This window comes from Opisthorchis viverrini, assembly GCF_000715545.1.
Source record: "Opisthorchis viverrini unplaced genomic scaffold opera_v5_12, whole genome shotgun sequence".
Taxonomy (NCBI): Eukaryota; Metazoa; Platyhelminthes; class Trematoda; order Opisthorchiida; family Opisthorchiidae; genus Opisthorchis; species Opisthorchis viverrini.
The window spans coordinates 2,203,952-2,217,629 of NW_008751668.1; the positions used below are offsets into that span (position 1 = coordinate 2,203,952).

Consider the following 13,678-nt stretch of genomic DNA (forward strand, 5'->3'; position numbering starts at 1 on the left):
GGTGTACTTTCAATCTGTGCTCTCCACAAGATCAATAATTTTTTGTATAGGTTGCATCCCGGCTTGCTTGTTTTCACTAGTTCACTCTTCCACGGAAATTTTGCACCTAATCCCACTTCAATAGCGACACCATTTGGTCTCCAGAGCTTCACTGTGAATCGTGCTTCTGACATTCTTGCTACCATTTATCCGCATTGCTAATTCTTCAATTTCATCATCCTCATTTGCGCTGTTGATGACAGTGACACAAACCCAACAGTCCAAGGGCACGAGGCCTCAGCGACTATTTAGGTTTCATTTCAAAGTGACTGGCTGGAATAAATCAACATCACTGCTTCACCAGATCCGTTGTTCTGGTTCCTCATTTTCCACAAGTTGGAGTTTTCTTGTCATGTATGAAGCAGGATGCTTCTTGCATTGCCCGTCATATTCCAATTCTAAAGTCTATATCGGGTAACGCCCACTGTTAATGACACCGTTCGTTTTCGGCACATAGCCCTGTGCTCGCAAACCCGTAGCCTCATGCCCTAATTCTGACTGTAACATTATGGGTAGGCCTGACGGTATGCCAACCACTGGCTGAGAATAAATGTTGTTTATTGTTATTATTAAGTTACCTAACTGCTATCTAAAGCCTAGAGCGAACACTATATTTGCGTGTGTCCTACTGCGAGGACCTCGATATATTCAATCTTGTCAAGACATAACTACGAACTGCCAATAACCAAAGTGATCCTAATTGAGGCGAACATTTGTCAACTACTGCACAAAGCGAACCCATTCAGGGAATTGGGGCCAGACGAGGTCTATCCGAAGATCCTGTGAGAAACGTCGCTCGCGCTGCAAAAGCATTTCTACCTTTTGTTTTTTATCAATCGATATAGAGGGGCAAACTTCCCTCTGCTTGGAAGAAAGAGATTGTCATACCAGTCCACAAAACTGGCGACTGACTAATACCCGGCAGCAACAGGCCTACTTGATCCGCTAGCGTACTGTGCTAGGTGATGGAATGCACTCTGAAGCGGGCTATCTTAAATCATCTCACCATCGACATATTTAGATCCACAGCCTTATACGGATTACTCCTAAACTGCTCGTATTTAGAGCCGGCCCAAGTCAACGACGAAAGACTTATGACGAATGCAATGTATTTCGACTTCTCAAAGGTATTCAGTCTAGATCTACACGTTTCGCAGCTCCAGAATCTCAAGGGATTCGCTGGGAAAGTCTTCTTTGGATTAAGGCAGAACATTCAAAGTAAAAATAGGCTCAACTTACTCTTTATCGGTGCCGATTTCCGTTGGAATTCCTCAAGGCCTTGTTTTCGGAACACTTTTGTGTTTGATACACGTCAAAAACCCTTCCAGATATTCTTTCAAGTTCTTATCTGCTGAAGCGGGCGTCTTGAAGTCCCGGAGTTCCAACGCCAGCGCCCTCCAAATGGATGTAGACGCTGCGAGCAAGAGGTCGTTGGATTGGTACCTCCTTTTGAATGATGGAAAATGCACCCATATGTCATTCGAAGGCAACCCAGTGAACGCTTTTGTCGTGCACGATGAGGGTGGACCAGAATATATTACGGGGAGAGATGCCAAAAAATTTAGGTATCTTCAGACCTTTCCTTCTCACCAGACCATGAAAAGTCGGCTCAAATGGCCTTCGCAATTCTAGGGATGAGTTATTAAACTTTGTATCATATTACTCTCATGGACTTCAAGACACTCTATGGAGCCTATGTCAGACCGCTTCTTGGATATGCCAACCAAGTTGTCTAATCAGGACGTAAGAAAGACGTGACCCTCGCTGAGCGTTCCCAACAGCCTGTTGCAGAAATGGCTGCATGACTTAAATCCGTTGATTATGTAACGCGTATCGCGGTGCTTTGCCTATTTCCAACGGAGTATCGTCGCCTCAGGGGAGACCTACTGTGGACATGTGGCCTGCTTGAACTGATTTTGGCCAAAGGTTTTTTCCACCGTTGAACTATCTATCACACGGCGGTGACACGGTAGGGAGATCCTCAATCTTAGAGCGCACGACTTTATAAGAGAACAGTTTTTCTCATTCCTGGTAGTTGGTGTGTGCAATAACCTTCATCCGATGGTTGTTTACTTTGCTTCTATTTTTGGTCTTGCTATACGGTCGTGCAACTTGGTTTTGGTCCTTGTGTTCCTGCACTGCCAAATATGACTTAGCAAAAGGCATGGCAGCCTAATACAGCCCTTCATAGAGACAAAGGAAGATTATTACCGCTGTATTTACAGGGTAACCACAGAATGGTCTCCAAGGTCGTGCTAGGATCCCCGTGAGGGAGCGAAAAGCATAGAACTGAAGATGCTCGATACAGATTGGCTTGGACCATAGTCAATCAGGACCTTTTCGTTTGGTCCTTAGCTCGTACGCTTAGTGGAAGTACTGTTCGGTTATTATGAGCGACCGACCTCCGGACACTGCCTAAGGTTTAGACTTTCACAGTATGAAATATTAACTCAGGATTTATTTACCCACTGAAGCTTTAGGAACATTGGATTGAGTTACTCGGTATGTTTGCGAATTTGGGCAATTAGGCTGCCACGTGTAGTATACGGTGTCTGTCATTCTGATTGATTCATATTTAAGTATTGGTGATGTACAGCCTTGCTTACTGGGCCTTGGCTCATGAGCTTTGTTTCTGTTTTCCATCCACAGAAATTGTCGTGAACACCTGCTTCGAAGAATCACTGTCCCCTGGTGTTTCCATAGCGTGCATATTACACACCCACCGTACTAAACCTCAGGATCTGCTCCTATTTCGGCCCCCCACGACCCTAGACACGTCAAAATCATTCTTCAACCCCGGCGCTCATCTGGCAAACTTTAACGTTCACATTCTGAAGTAAACTTGGTCGAAATCTACTCTTGGACGTACACTTTGCTGGTGCGTCAGTATATTGTCTCACTGAGGCGAGGATTCAGCAGTTCAATACGTTTGCTGAGCTGGCTTCACCGGTTTCTCGTCGCTTCTGGTTGTGCTCTGGTGATAAAAAAAGCCACTGTGGCTGATTCTGCTGGTTATTTTAAGCCAGCGAACTGAGGCTCTTACCTGAATGGATCCCGTTGTATGATACTTCTGTCAGTTGTGATAAGCGCGGACTTAATGAGCACAGGCTCCATGGTTCGACACCAACCTCAGCATCTCGACTGCCCCTGCTAAGGCTTGATGGACTTGACAGTATCACAGCCCTTATTCTTCCTTCCTATGGCATGGCATCTAGGCAACCCTAACTTTGCCATTAGTCATAGGTATCGTGGATCCATTACTGATCCCCTCTTTCTGTAGCACTTATGTGGATTTTTATCACGCGCTCATCCGTTGCTGCTTCTCTTTGTGCTATTCCAAGGTGCACAAGCTGCGCACACCTCGCCTAGCCATCCAGAAGCTCTCGGACCCTAGTGTGAAACACCTTCCAAAACCACTTACTGAAGTCTATTCCGAATGACGCATCTTGCTGGAAGTCTTGTCTAAAGCCGTGCAATAAGCTGAGTGCTTTGGTGGTGGAACGATGCAGTAAGCAAGATATAGCCAGTGGAACCCCAGCAACACGACATCCTCTGTGTTCAGACACGTATTCCTTATGGTCGAGAGTACAACGCAACTCCATGGGCTGTCAAGGCTCAGTTGGAAGTAATAATAATAATTATTATCGTTCAGATGTAGCACCATTTTGGTGCCTAGCTGCCATGCCACACGAAGGAGGCACGAAAGCTGAGCTACTGCCAAGTTGCCCAAGCCTAGACAGGGGAAGTCGAGAGACAGAGGTCGGAACTTCTGGTCAGTAAATTCGCGCTCTAACCACTTGATCCATCTCGCCCTCCCAGTTGAATAAAGCATCTGAGCGGATCGAGAACCCTTGTGGATTCAGAGGACTGGGGAAATAGTGGAGGTGAATCCTGGGAATGTTTATGAATTATTCCAGCTTATACGCACAGCAGGCCCAAAAGGCTTCCGGTGAGCCAAAAAATCACTGATAAAACGTCTCGGTTATCTCCAAAAGATGAGAAATCCCTAATCATTGGGTTGAACACTGCCAACAATAACAACTCAGCTGGCCACCTGCAGTCACTCAACTGGATTCCCGACGCAACAGAGCTATGGACAGTAAACTTGGAACCCCCGACGATTCCGGGAATAAGCAAATGTCTTTTCTCTTTCAAGCGTCACCCAGCTGCAGGTCCTGGTGAACTCCCTTCCGCTCGTTTTAAAGATTGATTGACCCTATCTGGGCGAAACGCTCCAATCAACTGGGATGAGTCTATGGTATTGCCCAACTTCAAAAAGTGTTCTCACCGAGTATGGTACTCTCACGGCAATTAACTTGACCGCCATTGTAGCCAGATTCCTTTCGTCACGAAGTGACTGATCCTTACCTTGGTGTGACGGTTTGTGTACCCCGGGCACCCATTGAGCTATACTCGGAGGTGTCCGTGCGACACTCCCAGGGTCTTTCGTATCAGGTTGGTTAATGTTTGGAGGTACGACGAACACAGTCTCTTAGCCCTCCGAGTTTGGAATCGGAAGATCTGTGGCGACTTGTTCCATAAAAATGGTAGTGTACTCGTATTTTCTGCCAAACACCACTGCCTTGGGGTCAGGCTTTTGAGCCATGTGTTTTGGTTAAGGACCCTAGTCGTCCTTCTGTCTAGGTGTGGGCGCCCTGACAATATCCCAGCCCACGTACAATCATGAGTTGTACATATACAAATAGACTCATGCCCATCAGCCGTTGCATGAGGCCATCAACCGGGTTGCCTTGCTGTATACAGCAGGGTGGTTAAGCGAAAACAGGCTACTGGTGACACCTCCCTTCTTTCTCTTTCACATTCCTTCCCCCATCTATTCCGATCATTACTAACTCACCTTTTAGGCCCAGCACTTAGGACTGATGACTCCGTTCGCCCTGCATCAGTTTTGCAAGCAACATGTGCGCGCCATCTGGCGCCGACATCCTCAGGAATTCTAAGGTCAACCTTCAAACCTCGACGCCTACTCTATCTGGCCGCTTTCAATGTCCACATTCAGGCATGTCATCAAGCTGCTCTTGCTTTCACATTGGACTTGCCTGGCATCGATGTGCGCTGTCTCAGGAACCAGCATCCAAGATGCAAGCACAGTAGTTGAGCTAGCCGCCACTCGCTTCCGGTTGAACACCTCTGACGATCCAGAGGCTGCTGCGACAGGGTGTGCAAGGTTTGGTGTCCAGCGGAAGAATCCTTGCTTGATTAGATAACCGTTGATATTCGCCTCTGCGCGGTCCATCTGGCGAAGTCTGTGAAAGTTTCACAAGAAGTTGATGGATGTCTGTTTGTCCTGTCTGCTTACCCCCCCCCCCCAATTTACTGTAGCTCTGGCACCATCAGATTCAAGTTTTATGACGCCTTGAACGCCCTCTTTTGGCGAGCCAAGAGCTCAACTACCGTTGTGGTTGCCGGAGTTCTGAGTGAAGAAGTGGGCAGGCTCAGCGCATCCAAGAATAAATTAGGTGGTCGACATCGATTGGATCCTGTACGTACGGACAATGGTGAACGATTGCTTCAGTTGTGTGCAGACCGCAGGCTGTTTTTATGCAGTACTGTTTTCCGAACTAGCCGAAGTCTAGCCACATGGTGTCTTCCAAAGGCGTGCCGGCCACGAAGTCAAATGGATCACATTGCCATGAGTTACCGATGGCACAGATCAATAACTGACTGCCGGTTATTTTGGAAGTCGTTTGTCTACAGTCGCTTCTCCCTTTGTTCTTCAGGTCTGCGTAAGGTGCGGAGTAATCGCTTGGTAACTGAGAGATTTGCATATCCGGATGTTAGACGAATTTACCAGAATCGTCTTCTAGAGTTTTTCAAATATTCCACCATCAGATGTGAACTCATACTGGGACGAGATTGCCATAGTTCATTGCACATTGCTGGGAGTTTTGCGTGCGGCACGGCACCACCAGACGCACTCAAACACTGGATATCACACTGAACGGTGGCACTGCTTAAATCTCGGAGAAATATCCCAGCCAGTCGTGAACATAGCTCCACGTGACGAATTATCAGACGTCAAGTGAAAGTGAGCTTACAACCTTGGACAGTGAATGTGGAGCCCCCTACGGCCTAGGGGGTTTATGATGGCCTGTATTTTCTCAAGCGCCACCTAGCTTATGATCCGGATGACCTATCATGCATGGTTAAAAGATGGGGGTGAAACCCTCAATCGGCGATTGTGTGCATTTCGGAAAAGAAGACTGTCCCAGACAACTGGGCAGAGTCGATACTAATGCCTACGTTCGAAAAGGAGCCCATAATGATTGTGGTGATCATAGATGGATTATCGTAACCTCGGATGTAACGAGAATGTTGGCGTTACCGGTGATTCGTCGTCTTTTGGTGCCTCGTGAAACACTGACTCGAGAGCAGCAAGGGGNACGTACAATCATGAGTTGTACATATACAAGTAGATTCATGCCCATCAGCCGTTGCACGAGGCCATCAACTGGGTTGCCTTGCTGTATACAGCAGGGTGGGTAAGCGAAAACAGGCTACTGGTGACACCTCCCTTCTTTCTCTTTCACATTCCTTCCCCCATCTATTCCGATCATTACTAACTCACCTTTTAGGCCCAGCACTTAGGACTGATGACTCCGTTCGCCCTGCATCAGTTTTGCAAGCAACATGTGCGCGCCATCTGGCGCCGACATCCTCAGGAATTCTAAGGTCAACCTTCAAACCTCGACGCTTACTCTATCTGGCCGCTTTCAATGTCCACATTCAGGCATGTCATCAAGCTGCTCTTGCTTTCACATTGGACTTGCCTGGCATCGATGTGCGCTGTCTCAGGAACCAGCATCCAAGATGCAAGCACAGTAGTTGAGCTAGCCGCCACTCGCTTCCGGTTGAACACCTCTGACGATCCAGAGGCTGCTGCGACAGGGTGTGCAAGGTTTGGTGTCCAGCGGAAGAATCCTTGCTTGATTAGATAACCGTTGATATTCGCCTCTGCGCGGTCCATCTGGCGAAGTCTGTGAAAGTTTCACAAGAAGTTGATGGATGTCTGTTTGTCCTGTCTGCTTACCCCCCCCCAATTTACTGTAGCTCTGGCACCTTCAGATTCAAGTTTTATGACGCCTTGAACGCCCTGTTTTGGCGAGCCAAGAGCTCAAATACCGTCGTGGTTGCCGGAGTTCTGAGTGAAGAAGTGTGCAGGCTCAGCGTATCCAGGACTATCCAAGAATAAATTAGGTGGTCGACATCGATTGGATCCTGTACGTACGGACAATGGTGAACGATTGCTTCAGTTGTGTGCAGACCGCAGGCTGTTTTTATGCAGTACTGTTTTCCGAACTAGCCGAAGTCTAGCCACATGGTGTCTTCCAAAGGCGTGCCGGCCACGAAGTCAAATGGATCACATTGCCATGAGTTACCGATGGCACAGATCAATAACTGACTGCCGGTTATTTTGGAAGTCGTTTGTCTACAGTCGCTTCTCCCTTTGTTCTTCAGGTCTGCGTAAGGTGCGGAGTAATCGCTTGGTAACTGAGAGATTTGCATATCCGGATGTTAGACGAATTTACCAGAATCGTCTTCTAGAGTTTTTCAAATATTCCACCATCAGATGTGAACTCATACTGGGACGAGATTGCCATAGTTCATTGCACATTGCTGGTACAAGGCTCACTCAAGCACTGAATATCAGACCGAACGGGGCACTGCTTAAGTCTCGGAGAAATATCCGAACCGGTCCCGCACGTGACGAATTATCAGACGTCAAGTGAAAGTGAGCGTACAACCTTGGACAGTGAATGTGGAGCCCCCTACGGCCTAGGGGGTTTATGATGGCCTGTATTTTCTCAAGCGCCACCTAGCTTATGATCCGGATGACCTATCATGCATGGTTAAAAGATGGGGGTGAAACCCTCAATCGGCGATTGTGTGCATTTGGGAAAAGAAGACTGTCCCAGACAACTGGGCAGAGTCGATACTAATGCCTACGTTCGAAAAGGAGCCCATAATGATTGTGGTGATCATAGATGGATTATCGTAACCTCGGATGTAACGAGAATGTTGGCGTTACCGGTGATTCGTCGTCTTTTGGTGCCTCGTGAAACACTGACTCGAGAGCAGCAAGGGGTATTTCGGCCTGGTAGGGGTTGCGCTGACCAAACCTTCACACTCCGTCAGGTGCTAGGACAACGCCACATGTACAAACGACCCATAATTTTGGTATTCTTGGATTACCAAAGTGCGTTCGTCTCAGGTGACCGGTCTGTTCTCATTGACACAATTGCCCATCGAGGAACGCCCCGGAATTCTCAGACTTCCGGACGTGCAAGAGCATACGAAGAGCTCTCCAGAAGCTTCCGTACACAAAGCGGTGTCCGTCAGGGATGCTCACTCTCCATTCCTATGTAATTTCGTGGTAGGTAAGAAAAAGAGACGAAAGCTGGGTCTTCAAGGCCCGTGTTAAATAGCCTTTGACGAAAACCTTGTTGATATGGAGTATGTGGACTATATCATTCTCGTTTTCAAAGAGGAGGAGAAGGCGCAGGCGTTGTTGGATGAACTTACCAAAGTCCTTTGATATGCACTTTGCATCCACAATTTGCAAGGTCATGCTCGTGGACATGCAGTCACTGAACATGCCATTTACAATCCAAGGAGAGGCACTCAGAGATGTGGAGCTTATGTACCCTGGAAATTGCATTAGTTCTGATTGTAGTGTGACAGATGAGGTCAATCACGAATCTGCATGGCTCGGACGCTTTTGCTAATTCGAGACAGCTATGGCGTCAAAGCGGTATACCCATGAATCTCAAGGTGTGTGTACTAGGCTACAGTGCGGACTATTTTGTTGTATGGCTGAGACTTGGGCTTTTCGAGCGGAGAACCGAGATATCTTCAGATGTTCGATAATCATTGTCTGAGGACCATGGCTCCTGTGGGTTGGTGTCGAAAAGTACGTAACGAGGCAATTGGGAAGCGAGCCTTTGGTTGCGCAACGAGAACTCTCATTGAAGAATGTGTCCAACACCAGAAGCTGCATTAGTCAGACCATTAGTGGCGTATGCCGAACCATCGTTTGCCGAAAAAATGCTGTTTTCCGTGACCAATTCAGAGCGGCGGAAACAGAGAAGTGGCCAGCCCTTAAGTTGACAGGGGTATGAAACAGATTACGAAACGTCTGGCTTCTGTCGGTGCTTCCAGGATGGGGGCCGTGTGAGCCCCACTGCGTCTGGCTTGAGACGCTGCAAGATATGACCTAAAGACGTGCGGTATAGTGGGATCCGCGTGGATTCCTGCCTAACACTGAGTGAGTGTCTGGACGTGGTCATAGTAAGCTCGCACTAAGTGCGTTCCCTGTCCACCGTTATTCTTTTCTTCAAACTAAGGTTTTCAAATAAATCTTGTTTATACTGCGGCGAATCGTCAGTGCTGAACTACTGATTTAGTGCTCTCCGTGATCATGATGACGACTATTCTTTTCATCGCTTATTTTTACGTTGTGTTTCGGTTGCGCGTGGAATTATCAAGCGTTAAATCAACGGCATGCCTATAGGTCTCCCACAATCTTTTCTTCACACTAAGGTTTTCAAATAAATCGTGTTTATACTGCGGCGAATCATCAGTGCTGAACCACTGATTTAGTGCTCTCCGTGATCATGATAACGACTATTCTTTTCGTCGCTTATTTTTACTTTGTGTTTCGGTTGCGCGTGGAATCATCAAGCGTTAAATCAACGGCATGCGTATAGGTCCCCCACACTCCTGAGGTTTCTTGGCTTCAAGAGTGCGTTCGATTCTGTTGACCGGTCAGTTATTTACATCACGCCTTAGCCACACGATTTGTGTTCACATACTCGTGAGCGCGTGAAGTTATACACGGAGGCCTTCACAAGTTTCCCCACAAATAGTGGTGTCCGACAAGGATGTCCACTTCTCCATTGTTTATTGTCGATCCTTGCTGAAGTAATGAGCGAAAGCTGGAAGGTCTGAAGAACCCCGATATTCAGTTTCACCTGAGCGAGAACGTTAGTGAACTGGAATATGCAGACGAGATTGTTTTCACTTTTGAAGAAAAGAGCAAGAAACAGGTATTACTAGAAGAGACGACCAAGGTCATCCTGTTCTTAGGCATATGCTTCGCGCTCACGAAGTACAAATTTATGTTACGGGGCGCACACAGTCTTTGCACATGCCCCTAAGAATTAGGGAGTGACACTAGAAGTTGTGGAACGATACACAGAGTTGAATTTGCTCTGACGGTAGTGCGATAGACGAAGTAAACACATGCAGGTTAAAGCCAGAATTATTCCCAGTTGCTCCCTTGTAATTGAAAAACTCGTGTATCAGACTACAGTGCGGCCTGTATTGTTGTATGGATGCGGTACTTGGTTACTGTGGCCAGAGAATCTGAAACATTGACCGCCGGATTCTCAGAACTGCTGCTGGATTCAGAAAATTAGGAGTGAGGCGATCAAGAAATGGTTCTTAGATGAAACAGAACGGGCTTCTCTAAAGAAATGCATTCTGTACTGCAAGCAGCGTTGGCTGGGCCGTTTGTCTTACGTGCCCGTCTGCGAGAAGGGATTTGTTTTCTATGCGCAATTCAGAGTGGCGAAACCTGAAGTTTGACGGAATATACCACAACAGAGAGCAGTCGAAGGTCTGGATACTACTGAGTTGTTTGTTAGCATAGTGACTGATGAAAAGATAAAACTTCTGACTATACTGAATAGAGCGTGTAAACTAACCTGAAGCCAGCAAGTTGTAAAAAGTTTGCATCTGGAACCACTGGGCCCTCTTGCAATACGCTTCCACTTGGGATCAGATCAGCGAGGATGTGCAACAGTAATACGAGGTGAATATAATTTGGGCCGCGTCTTTGTCTACTAGTCGAAAGAATGGGTGTAGAACTTGAAGGGTTGTGTATGATATAGAAACGAAAGGGTGCTTGACCCATTTTAGATTAGATCGTGACGCGATATGCCAGTGATCATTATGTAAATTTATTATTTATCAAAGTGGCATACTCTTTATCATCATTGTCAATTTAGCTAACTCTCTGGCGGTTTTAACTAGGAAACATCTTCGCAAATGCCAACTGGAGCACCTAGAACCATCAAAACTAGGATGTCGAATTCTCTATCCCGATAACTTTACTCCAATTATGAGTTGTGGTTGCACGGTTTGAAGGGGAACAGACCAAATAATGGGAACATGAGGTGTTGACATATGGAGCAGAATAACTGAAACTAACATAGCAGACTGGAACACCGTTACGACTCACGAATGCTTTGGATTTCTGTGTGACATACTTGAATTCGCATGTAGATTAATTAATCGGGGTATGTCCCACTGCAACTCCTCCGTATATTAAAAATCTGAACATTTCACCCAGCTTTTCGATTATCCGGACCGCGCGTTGCCATTTCACACATACCTACCTCATTGCTGCACGCATCTCACAGGGTTTGTGCTAATTGGGCGTTCAGCTACAAACCAGTAGTTGGTTGACTTGGAAATCTATCTACTTGATCGAACGAATCATGTTAAGCAATGCGGTTTACACAATCTTTTATGAAACCTTGTACTCGCCTAGTAGACACGTCCTGATGGCGATATATTTTCTATTGAATGTGTCGATCGGTGGGTGATTTTACCGCACGTGTTCCACCACAGATACTTAGTTACGTGTGTCTGTATTATTTTCAAACGCCCCCTTTGTGACCACCGAACGAAACAACTGTTGGCTCGTCGGCTCACTCAACAATGTATGCTGTTTTATTTCTTTCGAGTGAAACATGAGGGTTACTAGTCGGCACTTTTCGTATAGAGTTTTCATGCAAACGTAGATCTTTTATCGACCCCTACTTTAAATTCTCCTTGTTTCTGCTGGCCAACTCTAGCTCGGTCAACCGAGCTGTTTCGTACACCATTTGTTTGGTGACAACCATGATCACACACATCTGCTCCTTCCAATTTAGCCAACCTTACAATGGTCCGCAAATCTGAAAAAGGCGGCCTCCTGGCATTCAGGAAAGCAAAGGCAAAGGAGCTAGTCGATTCGGCCAATGTTGTCAGTGATCCGCTGGCCAATGCGCTCAATTTGTCCGGTGCACCATCCACAACCCCCTCAAATTTTACGCTAGATTTGCAGTGTTCGAGGCCGCAGTTCCTTCCGGAGGAGCTTCTCAACGATCTCTTTTCTATACTCCAGAAAAATATGCAGGTTAGTTAGCATTCTACTGTATGCTCATATGATGAAAATTCAGCTCCTTTATGAACAGTCCAGCTGGGGATGGGATGAAGATAAAAAGCGCGCCGAAACCTTCTCACCAAAGGCGTGGTTACTTCTGTGTCGCATTGGCGTCGCACAGGATTCACCTAAACAGATGGCCGGATTTGTTAGCTTTCGGTTTGAACGTGAAAGTCAGTACGCAGTTCTATATTGCTACGACATCCAGCTGCGCGAGGAGTTCCGCGGATTATCAATCGGTCGGTACTTAATGGATGTGTTGTCAATGGTGGCTCGGGCACACCGCATGGAACGGCTCCTTTTGACTGTATTCAAAGATAACAAGCGAGCTTTGAAATTTTTCCACACACTCGGGTTCAAGACAGACGAGTCGGATCCGTCACAGTTCAAAGATAATCCACCTGTGGATTATCAAATCCTTTCAAAAATTCTTTGACTTATCCGTTTTCCTGTGTATATTTGCCTTAAGTACGATGTACATATGTGCCTTTTAGTCTTATCTTTCCGGTACTCAGTATTTTATTCATACTTCGCATTTATACGTGTTTCAAGTAACAGTTAATGGATGAAGTACTGTCTTACAGTATAGTGTTTTGCTCACATCCAGAATCGTCTCTTGTGGTCAAAGTAGCGCATAACCTCGCCACCCCTTGTTGAAATGCATGAAGTTCCAAGTCTTCCCCGTGTGAGCAGATATGGTTTTGTGGTACTGATGTCAGTCGGCAGCAAAAGTCATTCTTGACACAAGGTATTTAAGACATGATTCGGGTCCAAATCGGACACTGCGCGTTCCCGTCCGGGATAGAAGTACAGTTGTCTCGGAAGGGACTACTTTTGTGCCCTTCAGACTCATTTCCAATAGTAATGTCTCTCACAGAAGAGATTACTTCTCGTGGGCTCGTTATCCTTAAACCGGAGAGGACAAACGCATTTCATTCCGGTTATATTTAATTCCTTTCCCGGATGGGTTCTGCAGTTCAACAAGGTCTAAGACTTGCAATTTCGCATGGTTAAATAATTTGTGAGGATCACGGTCAGTCAGCAGCTGATCGTTGTGACAGTTTTTGTCACTGCAGTAATACGGAACTCGAGACAGATCAGGGGTTAAGGCGCGAGCTTACTGACCGGGAAGTCCGTGGTTCGAGCCAAACCTATGCCCAGTCTGGGCTGGGGAGACTTGTAGTATCTTAGCCCTCGCGGTTCCTTCAGGTGGTGTGACAACTATGCAACAAAAAGGTATTGCAGCTGAAACAAAACATTTTAAATACATGAATCATACTGAAAGACTGCATTCCTCCGTATCCCACTTTGCTCTTCTGCCTGTGTCAGCATCTTACATACAGACCCTCCAGGTGTTACACTCGGTGAATTAGTTGATTGCCTTCATTTGCGAACTAATTGAGTTTT

The 13,678-nt window shown here is 46.5% G+C and overlaps 1 protein-coding gene across 1 annotated transcript in view; it reads left to right on the plus strand.

Moving 5' to 3' along the window:
* Positions 1-12,705, plus strand: part of T265_12729 (hypothetical protein) — a gene marked incomplete at both ends in the record, with an annotated part of 15,147 nt that extends 2,442 nt beyond the window's left edge. The window contains 2 exons of the mRNA XM_009165169.1: positions 12,052-12,244; positions 12,288-12,705. Of these exons, the coding sequence (XP_009163433.1) occupies positions 12,052-12,244; positions 12,288-12,704 (610 nt within the window). The remainder of the gene's footprint in view (positions 1-12,051; positions 12,245-12,287) is intronic.
* Between the last annotated feature and the right edge of the window lie 973 nt (positions 12,706-13,678).